This window comes from Diadema antillarum, unplaced genomic scaffold (genome assembly GCF_040938485.1).
Source record: "Diadema antillarum isolate AM-2024a unplaced genomic scaffold, OU_Dant_1.0 scf00000192, whole genome shotgun sequence".
NCBI classification, from domain to species: domain Eukaryota; kingdom Metazoa; phylum Echinodermata; class Echinoidea; order Diadematoida; family Diadematidae; genus Diadema; species Diadema antillarum.
In genome coordinates, this window is record NW_027271081.1 from 1,650,946 (window position 1) to 1,674,201 (window position 23,256).

The 23,256-nt window shown below is 41.3% G+C and overlaps 2 protein-coding genes across 2 annotated transcripts in view; both read left to right on the plus strand.

Moving 5' to 3' along the window:
- Positions 1-4,456: 4,456 nt before the first annotated feature.
- Positions 4,457-12,515, plus strand: LOC139723477 (mitogen-activated protein kinase kinase kinase A-like). The gene is made up of 3 exons (XM_071634721.1): positions 4,457-4,624; positions 9,970-10,083; positions 12,102-12,515. Exons 1-3 carry the CDS (start codon positions 4,457-4,459, stop codon positions 12,513-12,515), a joined length of 696 nt encoding a protein of 231 aa, XP_071490822.1.
- A 4,400-nt stretch (positions 12,516-16,915) lies between these two features.
- Positions 16,916-23,256, plus strand: part of LOC139723479 (D-2-hydroxyglutarate dehydrogenase, mitochondrial-like) — a 66,066-nt gene continuing 59,725 nt past the window's right edge. Inside the window, exons 1-4 of the mRNA XM_071634722.1 lie at positions 16,916-17,035; positions 17,083-17,365; positions 17,527-17,688; positions 19,704-19,952. Coding sequence (XP_071490823.1) covers positions 16,916-17,035; positions 17,083-17,365; positions 17,527-17,688; positions 19,704-19,952 — 814 coding nt within the window. The remainder of the gene's footprint in view (positions 17,036-17,082; positions 17,366-17,526; positions 17,689-19,703; positions 19,953-23,256) is intronic.

The following is a 23,256-nucleotide window of genomic DNA, read 5'->3' on the forward strand; positions in this document are numbered from 1 at the left end:
CATGTTGGAGTGTTTCAAGTGGATAGAACACGCAAAAAAAAGGAATCAAATTGCACCATTTACAACATCAATAGGCAAAAAGTTCTCACTGTGGGAGGGGGAAACCCATTTCCCACACCCTCACCCCTTGCTCGCATCTCTCCCTCGCATCTAACCGCTCCCCCTAAGATTAAATCCTGGCTACGCCGGTGATAGGCCCCACTATTTAGTAGGCCTTCACAGTGATGTCGCACAGGCGGAGCAAGAGCTGAAATACCACGATGTAGTCATTCAATTATCTATGAATATTTCCTTTTCTCACTTGTCCTTTTATAGAAAAAATCCCAAATTTCACCAAATATCTACTACGTTATTCAAGAAATGGATATCCTTCTAAGCATTTTATTGAATTTATTTGGGCATTATTCAGGGCTGCGCTACATTTTTGAAAGGGGGGCAAATCGCCTGTCAGTCAAGAATAAAGAACATCAAAAGACAAGAGAAACAACAACAACAAAGTCTTCATACTTTTAAGGTCTGATTTTCCGGCGAAAGTCGGCTGACATGAAAAAACAAACGAACAAACAAAAACAAGAACAAAAAGTTGTCATATTTTTGCTGCCACTTCCCTCCCACTATGCATGGAAAAGAGTGGGGCATTTGATCCCTGTAAAGTGTTTGTGTGTGTGTGTGGGGGGGGGGGGAAGCTTCCCCCCCCCCCCCCCCGGGTTGCGCCGGTCCGGTTATGGTGATGGTGACTATCGCCAATCATCCCCCCACTCCTAAGTACGGATTTACGCCGTTGGTACTTACAGGTGTCTCAAAAATAATGATTGCATAATCATGCATCGTCACTGAAAAAAGAATTATTTCCCTAATTCTGGTCTTATTTGGCTGATGCGCATTTTCTGACTGAAACGTCTTTGAATAAACACCAATGATGAGAACCAGCAAACCTCATAACATGACTGATCTTGTTTCGTTGGTTTGGAAATTACCGATACGCCCGCTGGCGCTCACACATTTATGACTTTGCCTAACTTAAGACAGACATATCTTCTTCCCTTGCTATCTGTTTTTACACTTGAAAAATGTGCGGAAAGGCGGAAAATGAGATAACAAATCATGTTTAATTGGCTAAAAACTTAGCTATCTCTTGAAAAAGTACATGTATTTCGCTAATGAAAATGTCTGAGCGGTGATATACAATGTACCAATACATACCAAAATTGCACATGCATTTTCCTTGATTTAAGACAGTTTTTATCTTCTGCGCATTTAATGTACATATTTTTTTCAAAGCTGTGTTGTGTTTTGCCCAGGCTTGCCGGCGGCGGAGCTCATAAGATCAAAACAGGGAAGAATGTTCGAAATGCTTTTGTGACACTTTTGACATAGACAGAGGCATGCATCAATTAAGCAAATGATGAATGTCCATGGGTAGTAGGTCCATGATTACAATGATAAGACAATTAGAAAATGTCAGTACAGTCTTCTTTTAGCAGTGTAAGTTCTGTTGCAGACATACATGTCAGAATACTACATTGAACCTTCCAACATACAGTAGCTGTATATCAATGTTATGTGGGTACAAAACATGCATACAAGTGCCATGGGTTGTTGTAATCCACTAAATATCATTAAAGCAGCGTAATGAATTATACATCATGCATCAGGCTTCAAGCGTACTCCTTTAAATAAACGGCACATGTAGGGCCTACGTATAACTTGTACCTTCACACATGCACTGTACATTACCAGTCATGAAGAAATGTGAAACATGCATTGGAAAATTGGCTCACTCAGGCGATCTAACTTTCCACGATCTAATTTTTATGCCTCCGCCACGAAGTGTCGCCGGAGGATTATGTTTTCGGGTTGTCCGTCCGTCCGTCCGTCCGTCCGTCCGTCCGTCCGTCCTTCCGTCCGTCCTTCCGTCCGTACCAAGTAATCAATTTTGTGGACGACGTATCTAAAAAACTGTCAGAGGTTTCCTTATGAAACTTGGCATGTATATGAGTGGGCGAAGTTGTGCCTATCAACTTTTGGGCGCACATGCTCAAGGTGAAAGGTCGAAAGGTCAAGGTCGAATGCTCAAAATGTCACTATTTCCCCTATAATGCCATGCTTGGAGGTATTTTCTTGAAACTTGGTGTATACATGAACTACAAATTCAAGATTCCCCAGAGAGGGCTTTGGGTCATGAGGTCAAAGGTCAAGGTCAAAGGTCAAGTTAAAATGGTAAAATTTTACTTTTTTTATCCATATCTCACAAATATATCAAGATATCTTCATGGAACTTAGTATATATGCGTCTGACTGGCAGTGATCATGTAGGGAATTTATTGGTCATGGTTCAAAGGTCAGGGGGTCAAAGATCAAGGTCAATTCATCAAAATGTTATTATTTCTCTCTTATCCATGCAATGTCTGCAGGATTTTTTCTTGAAACTTAGTGTATGTATGTATTTATATCCAATACAGATTCTCTTGAAAGTTTCTTGCCAAAAGGTCAAAGGTCAAGTGAAATTGCTACATTTCATTTCTTCTTTTCACTTATAAAAGGGTCAAAAGTTGGGTACAAATCCTCAAATCCCGAAATACCTGCACTCTTAAACAGTATAGCCATTCATCCAAATAAACCTAGTTCAAGGAAAGTGAACACTCAATGCATTTGTAACAAACCTGTCATTTTAATATTTTGCCAGTTATGTGAAACTTTCATCACGAATTGGCAAGACATTGTGCTATAGACCTATTCGGAGAACCATGCATTATGGCGGAGGCATACCAGTCGCCATAGCGATATTTCTAGTTTTATTGGAAATATGACTTTCTTTGTATGCATAAAAATGTAGCTGTCTATGCATACTATCACATTTTCACTACACAACATAATTGCTTTCAAAACATATACGAATCAATCTTTTCCGTGTAATAATCTTCCCAGCTGCTGCATTCACCTGGAATTACTAGAATGTAACAACGTTTGTAAACATGGAAACCCTTCGCATTTGACTCAGTGTACTGACCTTCGTATCAGAATGACAATAGGAAACAGGAAATAAATCTCAGTGGCACAAATTCAGTACAAATCTTGCGCATGAACTAAGCTATGTGAATCAACTTCTTTAATAAGTGATAGTTCTGACACAATTTCCTTTTATATCCTTTTCTTTCGCAAAGGAAAAACTACGATCTTGAATTTCAAAAACGATGACATTATAAAATAATTTTGAAAGATAAACTTATGCTACCAATTTTACTAAACATGATACACATCCTCAGTTTCATGCACATGTAAGTGAACTTTGGAACTTGAGCCCATTTTTTTTCTACATTATACTCTGTATTTTCTTATCATACAGGACTTGTTCTGAAGGTGTAAATTGCAACTGAATGTTATTCCTCTTGTGGATGTTCACCTGATTTGACCCTATGTGAAATCACAAACCATACACATTTTTTTTACCTCTGTGTAATGCAAAGCTTATCTTAAAAATATTACAATAAATACATTTTTGAAAGACTACATAAATAGCCTCACAAAACCATGACTTTGACATGTATCAGACAAATTATACACTTGGTATATACAAAAATGAGTTATGACAAAAGAAAACGAAGCAGCCAACACATTCCAATTTTGGGAAGTTTGTGTGAAAGTCCAAATCAGTTATTTCTGATAAAATGGTATGACTTTATCCCATAATCCTATCATCTCACCTCATTTTGGTGTATTTACCAACAAAATATCCACATAAAAGTAAACTTCTTGAAATACACTCTATAACACGCAAATGAAATGTCCTCTAAATGAAGTACATATACTTTGGAAAGTGTTCCTGTTACTACTTTTCTTTTGGTTAACTACAACTTTCCTCAAATTCTAGGCGCAGCATGTGCTATCACATTGTCCTCGCTTTTGATGTGAACAATTTTCAGATCGTATGGTTGGAAGAATACGCTACGCTCAACTGTAAGAGTCTTCGAAAGCTTCTCAGACAACACGTTAAAAATTGACTGTAATTAATAACTGCGACGAATCGGAGGTGGTCTGCAGCGTATCCGGGCAATTACCCCCAGAGGGCAATTACCCCCCGGCCAAATACTGGTTGTTGATAAGATTAGAGTAAAAATTAGGGTTAGGGTTAGGTTTAGGGTTAGGAGTTTGGTTTAGGGTTAGGGTTAGGTTCAGGATTAGGATTAGGATAAGGGCCAGGGGAAGGGTGCGGGGTAATTGCCCAGGGGGTAATTGCCCTAGACCCGATCTGCAGCACAGCGTAGTGATTTAAAAGCCTCATCCACTGGATCCGACAATGACGTGTTGATTTATAAAGTGTACCTGCACCCTGAAATGTATTTTTCTGACATTGTAGGTTGTTGTACTGGTAATACCCCTGTCAAATATAAGAGTGCAAAGTTACTCACATACGGAGATATGGCAATATATACAGAGAAATAGAGCAATCTCTAAAATGCCAAAAAATAAATGCGCCACCAGGCAGCAGCCAGCTGCGGCAGCATCCACTGATGCGGATGCGTATCCGGCTCGAGAGAGAGAGCCAGCGCGTGAGGCCGGTGCGGCATGCGAATGCATGCTGCAGTGTGGACCGGCTCAACGTCATGCACAGATACCCGGAGCTGTACTCTGTGCCGTAGTACTACTTTAACTGTGCACTCTAGAAATAAAATTGCAAGACGTTCCGACGATGGAAAATCTGATACTGAACACAGTCCCGGGCTTTAATTTTGATTCAGTGCACTTGTAACAATTATAAACAGGGTAGCGGTATTCGAGCCCATGGCGAGGTGCGGGCACCTCACTAACGTTACTGTTAGACGTCCAGTCTGACGTTATACTATAGGTACACAGCCTAACTTTGCACAGCCCAGTCACTGTAAATAATAGCACAGCGTCTGGTCGGGCTATAGACCGATTCTGTGACGCGCTATGTGTATTTTTGGCATGGGCAGAGCCATTACTGCGGTGTCTCAGCCGACCCCCCTCCCCCCTTCTCTTTCTCCCTACCCCTCTCACGCGCACGGAATGAAAAACTGATGCCTGGTTGTTTTAGCCAATGGGCGTCTCGTACTGAGTGCGCGAATGCTTGCTTTAGTGCGCGAACCTTTGTTACAAGTGCGCGATAAACATGTTGCCCGTGGGGCGGGGAGAGGAGGGGGGTGTCGGCTGGGACACCGCAAAATGAGCTCATGGCTGCGCCCAGTGCCACAAATTGTCTGCTGCCCTCAACGAACCCGAATCGGTCTATAGACCGATTCAAGCGAGTGTTCAAGGAAGTGCGCCCTCTTATGGCGACGCCATATCTGGGGGCCATCCAGGCCGCGTTTTTTTTAAAGACGGCACAGATTGGGGCATGGCGCGTGTTAAACCTATGGGAAAAACGTTGGGTTAGGGTTAGGGTTAGGGTTAGGGTTAGGGTTAGGGTTTGATGGTTAGGGTTAGGATTAGGATTAGGGTTAGGTTTAGGGATAGGGGCCCCAATAGATTTTTAGGGTCCCCAATTTGTGCCGTCTAAAAAAAACACGCCGGCGTGCCGGGTCGGCAAGCGCCCTGCGTGCGTGACAAGGGTGCCAGCGGCAGCCAGTACTTTTACCACCCGTTGGCCCCCAGTTATGGCGACCGTTAGGTGAATAGGTCATCGAAATTGAATCGGTCTATACACAGCCCAGTCGCTAGGTTGCATGCACAGCGTCCGAGTCAGGCTAACGTATAGGGGTCTGATCATTGGTAGGTCTAGTACCGGTACCTAGTCCTAACCCTGTTTACTTAATTAAAAAACAGGTGCTAGCTCTACTAGACCTCGAGACCACACAACAGAGTATACATCTAACGTTAGAGATAGACCTAACGTTATATCTTCACGGGTTAGTGACAGTTAGTGAGTGTTAATTTTTAATACGACTAATTAGTTTCGCGCCCACTCTCCCCGCTGCACTATACCGGGTGGTACAGTACTAGTATACCACCCGGTCCGGCAGCGTATTGATCCAGATACTCTAGTAACTATTCCAGTGACTCTCACTTAAAGTGTCAATTTCAAATATAGTTTCATAATTCATCATGAGTTACGGCTGTCTACCTCAGTAACTTACTGTTGAGTCTACACACAACACAAACGGGCTTGATGAAAACTGAGAAAATAACATGCAAATTCAGCCTGGTTCTCTGTGCTCTGATGATGATGTTCTGTACAGTCCAATGTCGACGATGTGTGAAGGCGGAATGCCTGTCGAAAGTCAGCTGGCTTGAAGTGTTCTTCACACAACCTTTGCGTTCGGGTTTACAATCCGGTCCTGGACCTGGTCCACTGTCATACCAGCAGAACGATACCGTTTCAAGTTTGTCATACCGTTTTTGGAACAGCTCAGGGCATTTAATCTGATACGGAAATTTGAATGTCGCAAAGTTCGGAGTGGTGTTCCGGCAAAGTGGTGCAACGAAGATAATAGACATCTTAAACGTACATCAAGAGTCGATCGAGTCGTGATCGCTAAACGCTAGTCATACCATGCGCATCATCCAGCGGGCGGGCCGGCCGGGCCGGGCTAACGCTGCTACGATGGTGTAGTTGGGTACAATCATGTCACGCTATACGGACGTTAAGGCACACGATACCGATAGACAGTATTCGATGCAGACGGAGGCAAACGAAGGAAGCATGCACACACCGATTTCCGACGCGCAGCTACTATTTTCATTTTTGGTTACTATTGCAGCGCTCACTAGTGCGTGCTGATTTATTAAGATTAATATTTCACAATTTGGGGCATTTTTTTTTTTGTGATGGGATATAATGTTCTCTAGAGTTCTAAAGACATGCTCTCACACCTGTCAAAATAATTTCAGGGTGCAGACACACTTTAGGCCAAAGGAAAGACTATCATGATGCTCTTAAGACCACAACTTCCGTCATAGGATCATAGGACACAAAATTCCGAATGTAATGTCCGGAAAAACAATGACCGTTAAGGGACAAGACTGTTTCACAATAAAAATTGAGTTTAATCCCGCATTAGAATGAATTTCATAATTGTTACGTATTGTATCTAACTTTTAAATAATTCAAATCTGGAAGTCAGTGAATTTAGTACAGAAAGCATGGACTGCCATTATGGTTACGTGAGAAGCCCATGCAACGTACGTCTGGAGATGTTATTTAATGAGGAAGGAAGAGTCTGTTCTTACCATCCTTATATAATTATCAGCTTTAATTTAAGAAGGGAATAACCTTTATCTTTATATTTTTTGAAATAAATACATTTTATGATTACTCATAACCATGGACAGGATAAATTAAAGGGTGTGTGCAGTTCTGGTCGAGACGAGGATTTAGCTTTAAACGTTTTGCGAGATATTCAGAAACCACTCTCTGAGATGTCAAAGAGCATGCAATTCTAAGGGGTATCAAAAGTTTATTTGATGAAAATCGGTTTTGAAATGGCTGAGATATCCAAAAACAAGATGAAAGAAAGAGATCCTAATAAAAGGCGTGGTCTGTGGTCTTTTATTATTATCACTTTTTTTTTGGATGTCTCAGCCATTTGAAAACCAATTTTTATCAAATAATGTTGAATCCTTCTTAAAATTACATGGTCTTTCATATTTCATAAGACGTTTCTCATTATCTCACTAAGGTATGTAAAAAACATGGATCCCAACCTCAAAATGCACACAAAATTCATATTAGACATTTTCATAATGTATATGATCCTGGTGTAAACAGTAAAGGAGAAAAAAGCAAGACAAGGAAAATCACTGTATATACTGGTATAAGGGATTGAACCGCGACCGCGATTTGCTAGACGGATCACGGTACCACCGACAACGCAAACATCCCGATGCAAAGCTCAAAAAGAGCTCAAGTACGTTGTCAATTTCAATTTCACCCTGAGGCCTTATACACTGCAAAAACATCGGTGTTAGATTTAACACACTTTTTACATTTTTATTTTTCAGCTTCTTACTGAAGATCCCATTACGGATTTTCAACAAACTTGGCAGGCAGCATCTTCAAGCGTGATAGAATTTATATTTGTTCAAATGTGCCCTGAACCAGGAGTAGAATTGATAGACCTAAGTTTATGCTACGAGTGCATACATTGGTGACTGTAGTTTCAAGTTTGTTCATAGCAGATTCGGGAGACGAAATCTGGGGCCAGATTCAGCTTCTTCTTCAGCGATGGTATTCCACAAACGTGGCAGATAGCGCACTAGGGTGACAGGATCTCATATTGTTCAAATAGGCACCCTCCCTAGGAGGTAAGACCCCCAAGTTAAGACATTGCTAGAAATATTATTCTCTACAGCAATGACAGAGCTATAACGTTAGTGCTTTGAGTATGTTGATGATTGTAGTTTCAAGTTTGCTAATGGTGGGTCCGAGTTCGTCTCATGGGGCCCTAGGGGGTGCGAAACAAATCGGGGCAAAATGTTCACATGTTCATCTATGGTCAAGTTTTCATCAAATGTGTTGAGATTTTTTTGTCTTAGGACGGCAATATTATTACTGTACAAATGGGCACTATGCCCCATTGGGGATCCCCCGAAATTCCAACGTAGAGATATTTTTTTTCTTTCAAAACTCTGTGAAACCAAATACTCAGAGTAATAAAACATAATGGAAATAAGTGAATCTACTTTCAAGTTTGATCGTGGTAGACCTTGGATCTGGCGAAAAAAAAAACTCAAACTGGGTCAAGTTTGCACTTTTTGATCTCTTCAAAAACGCATTGTCAAATTTTCTGCAAACTTTCCAGGTGTTCTTGCCAAAAAGGATATGTAAATAGACACCATGTCCTCCTGGTCAAGCAAAGTTCCTCGAGCTGTTATATTCTCCTTAGGTAATAGTCTGCAAGAACAAATGGAAGGTAAATTTGCATACTCAGGTGAGAGTAGGACCCGCTGATCTTTTGTGCTTTCATTGTTCTGTGTTCCATCCCGTCTCAGATAATGCATGTAATGTCTGTTGTCCATGTAAGTGTCTTATTTCCTTTTATATTCGTCATTTTGCCTATGACAAGGAATCCAGGATCAAAAGCTCAGGCCCCAAGAAAATTAAACTTTTGATCTTTTGTTAATTCTGAATGAAAATCAAAATGAATGTTCTTATGTATTCGGGTATAAGGTTTGATACACTGGAAATAATGAAGTTGAAGCATACGCGAGATCAAGGGAAAGACAGAGAGAGGAAAAATATGTGACCCGCTACAAAGAAAAGTAAAAAATTATTTTAAAAAATCCGAGAATTGGGAGAGGTGGATTTTCTGGAAATTATTCATACTCTTCAGCTAGAATTTCATACAAAGCACGACTCATGATTCAGTAATCGGTTGCGGAGATATCGATGATTTTATGAGACCATGTGGAGTGGCCTAGGAAATCAGCGTTTCAAGAAAACCGCTTATAAGGTTTTCCTTCCGACACAATCGTGATAAAGGGGAGGTATTAACCCGTTGAAGACGAGCTGATTTTGCTATTACACGCAATTCTTATGACCCCAGCCCGATTATACCCGGGACTCGTCTTCAACGGGTTAAAGACAGTTTCACCTCTTGACAATAGAACGTATGAACCTAGCAACATCGGCGATGTTCATTCAAGCTTAGCACCAGCGGTCTATACGCACGACCAATCAGTAACCAAGATGGCATGCACCGACCAATAAAATCCCTCCATCGTTGCTAGGGGCTGAGTCTCTCTGCGGCGCTAAATCCAAATCTTCAGAGACGTTTCTGTTCCGTTGAAAGTCGGAAAATCATGGCGTCAGAAAAATGTTTTTTCTTGTATGTCCTTTGATTGTTTAGTTTCCAAATATCGGCACATGATAGACGAAACATTAGACTACAAAATTATGGCAAATAGTAATACATGATAATATGAATTCTTATCTTATACTGTAAAAGGGTTTTTTATGTGACGGAAACTTTGTTCTCTCATGTAAGTTACATTATCCTTTCATCCCCCCAGATTGACCTGAATCGCTGCGAGAAAATCCAGATATCACGTGGGATTCTCCAGGCTGTGTCTTTCATGCATGCTAAAAACATCCTGCACCAGGATATCAAACCAGCAAATATTCTGGTAGGTAATCTTCTAGTAATGTGTCCCTGGTACAACATCCTAACAACTTTGACCAGTGCCTCGATACTTAACCTAATCTTTTAGTACATAAGCGATACCCAAATTGGGCGTGCGTCGCCACGAACATTTTTTTTTTTTGCATTACAAAACCAATATGCAGTCACCTGGCTTGGACTTTTCATTAAGGCCATAAGAGTTTAGAAAGAACAGAGTCCAAGCTGTAAAATAACGTATAACTCAACACAGGTAGACTTTCGTGACCTATCTAGATAATGAACGGAGAGCACATACTTTTAAAAAGGTGTTTTGTGGGAAAGGAGGCTTTGCAGGCATGGCAGGAATCAAAGGGTCTATCCAAGCACTAATCTCCCAAACTGTGCTATGTGCATTGAATGGGACAAAGAAGAAAACAGGAAGTAATTTTCCGCAGCACCCACTGTGAAAGGATTATCAGACTAACCTGAAAGTTTGCACATTTTATAAAAACGTTTTATAACTTTTTTACTAACTTTACAAGCACCAGCACTATCTTATCCAAGATTATTACGGTCGAAAGTGAAGAGTATGCAAGGAATGCGTAAGAAACATAAAGGGACCTTTGAGACACAACTGTAATATTCTTTCAAAAATGTGTGCTAGAGAAAAACTGCAATATATTATATATATATATATATATATATATGATATATATATGATATGTTAATCTTTTTTTTTCCTGCAGATAAAGAAGAATTGCTCTTTCAGAAATTGTAGAAAGTAAATATTGACTTGCTTGACACATTTTAGCTACTTTGAGTCCCCAGTTGAAATCGGGGCGTGCGACTTTTTGTTGGTTTTTTATGCGTGGTCACATTAAAACTCTAGTTTGATGCTAATCTGCGTTTGTGCTTCAATTTTGAGTCAATTGACTTACCCGCTAAAGTAGGGTCTCTGTGAATGCATATAGGAGTGACAACATTTAGGTCTGTAGATGAAGATTGGATCATTGGGTAAAGTGGAAAGTTTATTTCGAAAGATTGGTATTTTTGAAAGTACGTGCATATATCCTTACTGCCTCATAATGAATAAGAGCAAGAGCAAGAGAGAGCAGTAGATTACAGGTTCGATTCCCACCGGTTCTTTTTTCTAACATGTTTGTTAAAAATGTGGATCAGCAGTTGCGATCTTGCAAATTTCATTCGTACAGAGGGAGACAAATTGAAGAAAAAAATCATACCATATCTTTACCCCTCTACTTGATAATTTCATACGTTCATTTCATATGCCTTGTGTGCCTGAATTTCGGAGCTTGGGTATCTGTTTCGAGTTCATCGTGTCACTTTTGGCAACACGGGAAAGTGTGGTGGTAGTGTTGCTGCCCGAAGAGCAGTATATGACAGGTTTGATTCCCGCTAGTCCTTTTTTCCCCCGACATGTTTGTTAAAAATTCCGTTTGTACAGAGGGAGACAAATAATGAAGAAAACTCATACCTTGTATCCCATATCTTCATCCCGCTTCTTAACAATCTCTTGCTTTCATGGGAACGCGCACTTTCAAAATATTCGTTTTTGTTTTCTTTTTTTTTAAGATAGTTGCAATGATATTGTTGGCAATTATTAAGCATTTTTTTTTACAATCGTTTCCAGCCAATCTGTTTATCATTAGTAACAGCATGATTACTGTCATGCATCTTTTGTGACCGTAGGAAATCGTCCGGAAACTAAACCAGGCGTTTGGATTGGTTTGAAATAAATTCGTTTCACGTTACTGTTTACTAGAAGTAATCAAAATTAAGCAAATAAAGAAAAGCTCCTCAAATGCAAGCAGTCATCAGACTTACGCCATAAAATCCCCTCCAAAGATAGCAAGAGAATCTCGCCTATCAAGAAGGGCACTTCCGCTGCTTACAAAGAACTAATATCATTGACCGAATAACTTGGAGACGTGGCTTGTCTACTATAGGGTCCAACTTTTTGTCTCCATCTTCGTCACTTTTGAATGAATACTTACATTTCCCCCTTTGGTCAATGCCATGTAGATTGAGACTGAGACAAAGCGTCCGTACATCTGTGACCTTGGCCTAGCCCACATCAAGAACCGCAGCACCATGTCTGAACAGTCCGCTGGGAAACGTGGCACGCCCTTCTACATGCCACCGGAAACACTGGCGGGCACTCCCGACGCCACACACAGCAACAAGCACGACGTGTGGTCTGTGGCGGGCACCCTGGTCGAGCTGCACTCTGAAGAACATCTGTGGGGGGAAGCAGTTTTCCGCATGGAGCTATTTGCTTTCTTGTTTCGGCTGAAAGACGGTTCCGTAGGCATGCCGCAAGCTCTGTCGAAGGTGGAGTCTGACGTCAGGGGGATCTTGGAGCCGTGTTTCACACATGATCCTGATCAGCGTCCGTCAGCGCTGCAGCTACTGGAGAAATTCAATGCTCTCAAGTAATTGTCACTTTCTCGCAGTCGGGCAAGTTATCCGATGCCATGTATTGTGCACATGTACATGAGCTGGCATGGCTTGACAATATTGTGGGGCAAAAATACTTCTTCTTATTTATTTTTTTCCATCCAGGTCACTAAAAATCCTCGATAGGAGAAGGGCATTTATTGTTTTTAGAATAGTTCAACTGCAATTTTATTTCTTTCTTTTTCCACATTTCAATACAACCAACATGAACGCTACACTTTTATGTTTCAAAGGGGCTGTGGAACATTTTTATTTGTGTGTGTGTGGGGGGGGGGGGGGGTCAGCGGGAGGGGGACGGTTAGGGCTGGTCAAAGTTAGTGCTCGTTTTTAGGTCAAGGATCACCACCCTGTTCCAGAGAGAATTGCTTCAAGCCAGACAACAGGTTAAAACATCTGCATCCTACTTTGAAAAGCTTTAACGTGGTTTCTAACATATCCCATATTGCCTCTCCTTCTTCTTAGCCGTATAGGAGCAGTTGGCCAAATTCAATTAGTGCTTAGGTATTCGTATATTAGCAGCATAGAAGGAGGTTATTGAGCACGGGCAGAGTTTGCTACAACACGCATCTCTACCTTAGACATTTGCCCGAGTATATATTCGGGACTCGTCCTCAACGGGTTAAGACCGGATGTAAATACAAGTATACAAATATAAAATATATTGTAGTTGCTCCGCGTATTGGCAGTACTTGAAATAGCAATAGCCATGTCTACACCTATCCTAAAACTTCAAGTCATACTAACTACGAATTTTTAAAATTTTTAAAATAAAAGTTAAAATTCTTTCCCTTAACCACGACTTCCCTTAACCACAACTTCGATGCCGTTCACACGTACACGCAGTTAGCAAAACTTCAAGTTAATGCTAACTACGATAGAAAATAAAGGGCGCCTATAGTTAGCACCCACGGTCGCGCGCTATTGGGGGAAAATTGAGCGTCGTGGTTAACAAAACTCCGTTCACATTTGTCGTAGTTTTAGCGCTCTGAGGAGGACATTCCCAAAACCACGACGAAACTACGACAAAACCCTAAGAAATTTCACGGTGTAGTCGTGGTGTCTTCGCCTTAAGGTTTTGTCGTAGTTTTCAAAACTACGTGCGTCTACATCTACACTAACTTGCAGTTAGGGACTATCGTAGTTTACAATACTGAAGTTTTGTAAACCTTAAAAGGTAAAGGGATCTAGACGTGAACCTCGCTAATAATAATGTCACAACAGAGGAATGCATTAAATGTCAATCTTGATTTTAATTAAAAATCAGAATTGTCGGGGATCCTCCCCCTTCGTCAGGGATGACAGTGCGAATGAATTTTCACAGTGATGAGCCGGGTGTTAATACCCTATACTAGCACGCGCAATCTGTGTAACCAAAACAAAAACTAACAAATAATAACAACAAATGCCTGTTGTGCGCTTATGAGTGTCGTACTTTACGTCATAATAGAGAAGACGTCACACTAGGATTGCGCGCGCTGCACATAAGGATCATGAGACAATAACAACAATAATAATAGAAGCGTCATAATGGCAATGAAGTTAAAATGCCATATACATTGTATGGCATTTTCTTCACCTTTCTTTTCTTGTTTTCTTCTTTCTTCTCTCCTTATTCCCTCCTTTCCTACTTTTTTGCTTTCTCTTCTCTCTATATTATGCGCACAAGCACATGACAGATTGTATCACTTCATTGGGTGATTTCAAGTTCGGTGCTAGTGCTAGTGCTAGTGCTATCTCAGCACTAGCACCGGCGATAAAACCGAACTTGAAATCACGTCGGTGTTGGGAGTTGACCTCACAAATTATGACGTATTTCCGGTTGCTGGTGCTGGGCACGGTGTTGAATGTCGTCTGCTGAACCGAGCTCCGCCGTCTGTGTTAGCAATTTACGTGCTTTTTCCCTATTGACCAACACTAGCCCCTGGGAATTATCATTTTCTTCATTTCAAGTTCGGTGCTGGTGTTAGCGTTGCCGTGCGAGACCCGTATTGACTTCCATAAGAGATGCACGTTTTACATGAAAAGTATGTGCTAATGCAATGGTCGCCCACGTAAAGAACATGAACACTACAGACATGGCCGTAGAAATCCGAGCCTGGGAGCAAAATAAAGATAATTGTGTTTTAAAGAAGGGATGAAATTTGTGGCATTTTAATCAGTCTTCCTCGTTACGTGTCCAAAACTATGCAGTTTTGGCTACATCTTTTTATATTTGAATTCAACTATCGGCCATCACTTTTTTCGTCACGCAATTACCGCGGAGCTCGCGCTGCTGTGATTCCGGTGCCAGGTAAAAATGGCAGAGGTAAAAATGGCAGAGGTAAAAATGGCAGGGGTAAAAATGGCAGTGGTAAAAATGGCAGAGGTAAAAATGGCAGAGGTAAAAATGGCAGAGGTAAAAATGGCAGGGGTAAAAATGGCAGGGGTAAAAATAGCAGGGGTAAAAATGGCAGGGGTAAAAATGGCGCGCCAAAGAGGTTTTTTTGATGCGTGCGTTGTAACAACTCGGACCATTACTGCGAGTAGCCAGAACGCTAAGCGCTAGTTTATACAGGCCATAGACACTGTAATCCAGAGGGACAACCAATACAACTCAGCCCGCCGTCAAAGCGAGGCCCCCGGTCCAAGCACTGGCATCTACTGGACTACATTCTGGTTCGCAGGAGAGACCAACGTGACGTGTTTCACACCAGAGTTATGCCCAGTGCTGAATGCCACACTGATCATCGGCTTGTTCGCTGCAAGTTAAACCTTCATTTCAAGCCTAAGCTGAAATACAGAGGGGCCCTTCAGAAGAAATTCAATGTTGGTAACCTGCAGTCAGCTGAAGTGAGATGTAATTTTCAGACGAATCTCCAAACAAGGCTTGAAGATGAAAACCAATTCAAGGACATTTCTCCTGAAGTCTTTTGGGCTAGGATGAAATCAGCCATACAACAATCCTCCAAAGAGGTACTGGGACTCTCCTCCCTGAAGAACAAGGATTGGTTTGACGAAAGCAATCAGGAAATCAAAAAGCTACTTGCTAAGAAGCGATCTGCCCACCAGGCTCATCTCACGAATCCATCCTGTTCAGTGAAAAAACGTGCCTTCCGTCTTGCATGCAGTCACCTCCAGCGCAAACTTCGAGAGATCAAGAATGAGTGGTGGACAAACCTTGCCAAACAAACTCAACTTTGTGCCGACACTGGCGACCTGAAGGGTTTTTATGAGGCACTGAAGACTGTCTATGGTTCCTCACACCAAGTTCAAAGTCCTCTTCGTAGCGCGGACGGCGAAGTTCTCCTCAACGACAAGACCTCCATCCTCACCCGATGGTCAAAGCACTTTCAGTCGTTCTTCAGTGCCAACCGCGTAGTACAAGAATCTGCACTGCTCCAGATTCTCCAACAGCTCTTTAAACCTGAGCTGGATGAATTCCCTACCCTCGAGGAGACACTTAAAGCGATTGAACAAATGAAAATCGGCAAAGCAGAAGGTGTGGATGGAATTCCCCCAGAAGTATGGAAGGCTGGTGGAAAAGCCCTATACACCACGCTTCACGAGTTCTTCATGCTTTGCTGGAATCAAGGCCAACAACCTCAAGATCTTCGGGAAGCAATTATCATCACCCTGTACAAAAACAGAGGAGAGAAATCAGAGCGCAAAAACTACAGAGGAATCACGCTGCTTTCCATTGCGAGAAAAATCCTTGCTCGAATTCTTCTCAATAGACTAACGCCTAGTGTCGCAGAAAGTGTTCTCCCAGAATCTCAGTATGGTTTTCGCGCAAACAGAGGAACTGTTGACATGGTCTTTGCCCTCAGACATCTCCAGGAAAAGTGCAAGGAACAAAACAAGGGACTTTACATTACCTTTGTTGACCTAACCAAAGCCTTTGACACAGTGAGTAGGAAAGGACTCTGGCAAATTCTGGAGCGCCTTGGTTGTCCCCCGAAGTTCCTCAGTATGATCATCCAACTGCATGAAAACCAGCAAGGCCGGGTAAGGTGTAACAGTGATTTCTCCGAACCCTACCCAATTGACAACGGTGTAAAGCAAGGCTGTGTTCTTGCACCGACCCTGTTTACCATCTTCTTCAGTATGATGCTCAAACAAGCCATGGAAGAGTTCAATAACGAAGATGCTGTACACATCCGGTACCGCACAGATGGCAGTCTATTCAATCTTAGACGTCTGCAAGCTCACACTGAGACGCATGAGCTACTCGTCCGTGAGCTACTCTTCGCAGATGATGCCGCTCAGAGTCTGCTCTCCAGCGCTTAACGTCCTGCTTCGCAGTTACTGCTAAAGCATTTGGCCTTGAAGTAAGCCTGAAGAAAACTGAGGTTCTTCATCAGCCGGCTCCTCGACAGAACTACCAGTCCCCCCACATCACCATGGGGCAAACAGAACTCAAAACAGTTGATCAATTTACTTACCTCGGCAGCACCATCACGTCAAACGCAAGAGTCGACAAAGAAATTGACAACAGACTTGCTAAGGCAGCAGCGCCTTTGGTAGACTGCACGACAGAGTCTGAAAAAACAACCACCTGAAAAAGCAGACAAAGATCAGCGTGTACAGAGCCGTTGTCTTACCAACTCTCCTGTACGGATCCGAGTCATGGGCCCTCTACCGGCATCACCTACGCCTTCTTGAGCGCTTCCACCAGCGATGTCTCCGCTTCATACTAAACATCCACTGGAATGACTTTGTCACCAACATCAAAGTTCTTGAGCTGGCAGAGACTACTAGCATCGAAGCCACACTGATGAAAACTCAACTGCGCTGGACTGGTCATGTCTCGAGAATGGAAGACTATCGCCTTCCGAATGTCATGCTGTACGGTGAGCTCTCTTCTGGACACCGAGACAAAAGTGGACCCAGGAAGAGATACAAGGACTGCTTGAAAAAAAAACCTTGAGCACCTGCAACATCGATCATCGACGGTGGGCTGCTATCGCCTCTGATCGCACATCTTGGCGCCTTACTGTTCGACGAACAACAGCCGCCTTCGAGGATGATCGCAGGGCCCGACTCAACAGAAAAAGACAACAGAGGAAAAACCCAACACCCAACACCAACCAACCAACTTTCCCGTGCAACCGCTACAACCGTGCCTGCCTGTCCCGCATCGGACTCATCAGTCACTTTCGAGCCTGCAGCAGACGTGGACTTCCTTAAATCTTCGTTCGCGAAGCAAAGCCATACACAGGCCGCTCCCATAGACAATGTAATCCAGAGGGACAACCAATACAACTCAGCCCGCTGTCAAAGCGAGGCCGAGTTATCCCCGAGTTCGAGTTTACCTTGACCCCGTTCGGGTAAGTTCTGAGACTGAACCATTTTGGTTAATATTTTGCATTTTCGTCGTTACCCATCGAATATCTTGTTATTACAGCGTTATTCCGCACATTTCCTAGGCATACGTTCACATTTGGGAGCGAAATTTGACAACTTTTACTGGCGTACCAGAACTATGTTTTGGCTTTAACACCTCACTGTTAATATCACTGTGAAAATTCATTCGCACTGTCATCCCTGACGAAGGGGGAGGACCCCCGAAAATTCGGATTTTTAATTAAAATCAAGATTGGCATTTAATGCATTCCTCTGTTGTGACATTATTGTTATCATTATATATGATTATATTATATATAATTATTTTCTTTGGTAACGAATGTCAAAATTTATTACTAATCATAGGTACAGATTTATGTCTGATGGTATGTCATAGCTAAACCCTATGGGAAAATAAGTAAAGATCGATAGACGCACTGAAGACTAACACTGATCCATCTTGCTTTACTGCATAAAACCATGCAGCCAAAATATTCTAAGTTGATGACTGACAAAGGAGAAGTATATACAATAGGTGTCTCCTGGTAATATGTTTTTGGCCTATGAGAACAGAAGGTAGCTGAGCACGTTCAGAATCTTCAATCAAACGGTACGCATAGACTGAATAGTTATTGAGAACGTGGTAAGATTTGTGTGACTGTTCTCAGTGCTGTTCTATCTTCGCCTCGTGCAAAGTGTAAACCAATCGAATACTGTCCGGGATATATCGCATATGTTGTAACTGTTGTTGCGCTATAAGGTGTTGTCTAATTTTGACAGAAGCTACTTGCTATCTGTAAATTACGCAATTCCTATTGAGTTCATGAAGACGGAAGTTATCTGACCATGAAAGTTTGTCACCGTTAACAAATGTTACTGTGAATCATAAACAAAAGGTCGCCAGACATAGAATTTTAGATGGGGGCAGATGTTGAACGGACAGACTGTAAGCTTAAAAATGCTGTCTAACTGAATATAAACTTGACCTTCCTAAACTGTTTAAATAATGGAAAGAAACTACACGCTCTGAAAAAAAAAAGTCATTACTGCGAAAAGAGGCTCTGAAGTTGAGGGTCTATTCAAGTCCTTAATCTCACCAAGTTGCGCGCTGTTCAATGGATGGGACAAAAAAAAAACAGCATGAGTAGATCTTGCCAGTTTAAAACCTCTCCTTAACCTTCTACTACTGGTAGTATTAGTTATGGTATTTTTAGTATTGATAGTACTGATAATAGTAATGATGATTATGATGATTGTTATCATTACTTTATTACTATCATTGTTATCATTATCATCACATTACTATTATAACAAGGATTAGAAAAGCACTCGGAGAACGTGTATACCTCCGCCAACCAGCTCATTTTCATTTATGATAATTATACACATATGCTGAGAATGGTCCCATTTCCCAATAAAGGATCCTTTAAAAAAATTTTTTTTTGCTTTAGGCAAACATTTGGATCACAACTGAAATTTCATAATCGGTGTCTGGTATCATAATCAATTTCTGAGCTCATTTTCCAAACAGCGAGACAAACAGCAAAAACACATTTTCCTTGGTGGTGATGACAAGGAGAGCAATCCTGATAATAATAACGAGGGTAATGATAATAGTTATAATCATCATCAACATCATCATCGCCGTCATGATGAAAATGATAATAACACTAGTAATAATTAATAATAATAAGAAGAAGAAGAAGAAGAAAAATGATAATGATAATAATAATACTTCTTTCATGTGTTTGTCTCTCAATGCATGGCATGTCTGCACTAGGATTATAAACCCGAGCCCGAGTCCAAGCCCAAGAGAAATCGCTGATTTGGATGTTCTTTTCCAAGCCATTGTCAGACATATCTCGGCAGATGAAGACATCGAAAACCTTGGCAAGCAGTTGGGATTCACCTTGGCAGAAATACATTTATTCATGAAAACTAACACCAAAGACGCCGTGGTGACAAACTATGGAACTCTCAGCATGATTCGTAAGTGGAGTAAGGGGAAGAGCTCAGCATCATGCAAATCGTTACTGAGCGAAGCTCTGATGAAGGCCGGTCTCATACGCATAGCTGAAGAATGTCTATCCGCAGGTAGGTCTTTACAAAATTACAATCAAATGAGATATACATGTATCGTAGTATGATTATAGAGGAGAACATGTTAGCATTGTCATTATGTAACTGACACTAATTGTAGATATCTTCGAATTACTATTCAGGAATTAGCCAGGCACGATACTATTTACTGTTAAAAATAAATACATATTCTAAAGTTAAATAACAAGCATTCTTTTGTAAATTTATAGTTTTTCAAAATATCGGACCAGTCTATAATGTAAACTGACTACCTGTTGAAATATTCAAGATATTGCATATCATTCATCAACAGAAAGCTAAGAGAATGAACAGTGTCAATCTTAAGTTTTGATTCCCGAAGGCAATCCAAGAGACAATCGGACGCAATTAGAAAGCTGTATTTTTTTCTCTAAGTGTGATAAGACAGGTACGATTTCGGCTCTCTTTTTGCATGACGTAGACATAATTATGAACGTTGAACCGGCGGCGCGCCCAAGCGTTAAAGCTCCGCCAGCGTATGTCGTCGCTCAATTTTCCTTCAAAACAACTCATTGGGCCGAATGCATAAGACAAGCAATAATGATTGCTTGTCAGCAATTGCTTCTAGGTGTTACACAAAAAAAAAAAAACACATTTCCCACTTTTGATTCTTGATAGTTCAAAAACTATATATTTGGTAAAACTGCCATTGATATGAGTAATAGCTGAAGTGTACAATTTAGTTGGAGATGAATTGAATATAAAAACCTATATTAGTTTCATGAAATCAATGATTTATTTCAATATAAGTTTCAGATTTTCAGCAAATTCTAACCCTCTCAAAAACAAAACTTCAACTTTACACAGGAACCAATGATGTGTATGATATGTGAGTGTGTGCTTACAATGACCCTGAACAATGGACATGGTTATACCACTTTTCAGAGCTCTGCTGCAAGGCACATGAATACTTTATCAATTATTTATGTGGATTGCCCTGAGCACTGCTAGTCTGAATTCATGACACAGAGTGAAATGCATGCACATGAAAAAGTAAGCTCATTTTTGTCTGGCCCTTCGGAGGTGAAGGCGAGACTAAGGGATCCAAATGGCGTCCGTCCGTCGTCCGTCCGTCGTCCGTCGTCCGTCCGTCTTCCGTCCGTCGTCCGTCGTCCGTCGTCCGTCGTCCGTCACAAATGTTAAAGTTTACCTGCAAGACTCTCTTATGATGCATAACTTGGCAACTGTTACAGCAATGGCAGCCACACTTGGGTGATAGAAGCACTAGGGGTATCTTTATGCTATGGTGTTGTCGGAGGTCATGTGATGATGTCAAAGGTCATTTGAGGTCATATATTAAAGAGTATGTGCAAGACTCTCTTTTCTATGTTCAAGTTTACCTGCAAGACTCTCTTTTGACAAATGACTTCACATAAGTTGCTTGGATTACAACCTAACCTGGGTCATCTCTGCACTGGGGGTACCTTCATGTTATGGTGCCGTTGGAGGTCACAGGATAAGGTCAAAGGTCATTTGAGGTCATATGTTAAAGTTTACTTGCAAGACTCTCTTATCACACGTAACTCGACACATGTTGCTACCATGGCAATCAAACTTGGGTGATTGATGCACTGGGGGTACCGTCATGTTATGGTGCCATAAGAGGTCACATGATAAGGTCAAAGTTCATTTGAGGTCAAACGTTAAAGTTTTCTTGCAAGACTCTCTTATCACACGTAACTCAGCACATGTTGCTACAATGGCAATCAAACTTTGGTGATGGTAGATGTCTCTTGGGAAGTTGAAGGTAACCACAAGGTCAAAGGTTACAGACGGGGGTCAACGAACTTTTAGGGCCCAATGTTAAGTTTTTAGGGCGCATTTCGTTTATGGCTCATAATTTTTGATCCCTTTGTCCGTTTGTGACCAAACTTGGATGGAAGATGTCCCTTGGGGAGGTGAAGGTCGTCACAAGGTCAAAGGTCACAGACATGGGTCAACAAACTTTTAGGCCCCAATGTTATGTTTTTAGGGCGCATTTTGATTGTGGCTCATAACTTTTGATCCCTATGTCCGTTTGTAACCAAACTTGGACGGTAGATGTCCCTTGGGGAGTTAAAGGTCATCACAAGGTCAAAGGTCACAGAAAGGGGTCAACAAATTTTAGGGCCGAATGTTAAGTTTTTATGGCGCATTTCGATCATGGCTCATTACTTTTGATCCCTTTGTCCGTTTGTGACCAAACTTGGATGGTAAATGTCCCTTAGGGTGTTGAAGGTCACCACAAGGTCAAAGGTCATAAGCAGGTCAATTAACTTCTTGGAGTTATACAAAATATTAATTCCTTATACGCGAATGGGCGAGACACAATTTGGCGATTGCCTTGTTCCATGTATGCTTGTATGCTGAGATGTGTTTCCCAAAGTATTCAGTCGTCATGATGATGTGAATTACACATGACAATGAGTTCGTAACCTCATACGCATTTTCATCGGAATGTATACAGTAATGTCTTAATACATATCAGATCATATCATTGAGTTAAGAGATATCATTGCTACATGAGTATGACTCTACCACTGTCTACAATACTTTTATGTGAGTGACGAAATTGCTTCTTCTTGGAGTCACTTAAAAAAGCTCGAAGAGTTCATTTTAGCAAAGCTAGAATCAATAAAAGACTTGTGAGGTCATGATATTACCACGTGCCTCAGTTTACTAGGATTACTATTCTGCACTGTGGTAACATGTTCGTAATCTTTTATCCCTCTCCTTTTCAATCTTCATGAAACTTTCACTTTTTGCTCAATATTGTTGTAGTCTGTCATGCCAAAGTTATCTCGTACACTTCAAAAAGGCCGGTGTCAATATGAAACACCGACTTGGTTTTAAATTTCCGGTGCTCATTCATGGTGTTAGATTAACACCTCCGGGTGTCATTTCAAAATTTAAAATTCTGTTTTTAATAGTTTCTTAGTTGCTGCACTTCTTGTTAATTTTGAACTTCAACAAGACAATAAAAGAATTTTCCGATAAAGTACTTGATTGTTGAAAAAATCTGTAAATACATTTACATCACAGTAACACCAGTTGGTGTGGTCCCCCATTGAAGCTGGACGGGTGTTATACCATTGAAATTAACACCACCAATATCAAATCAACACCATGCGGTGTCATTATTGAATTAACTTTAGCGCAGTGTCAAAAATATCACGAGCCACAGAGTCAAATTAACACCACGAAGTGCCAGGCGAACACTTTTTAACACCGTTACAATACATTTTCTACACCTGTGGGTGTGGTCCTCTATTGAAGTTTTATCGGTGTTAGATTTAACACC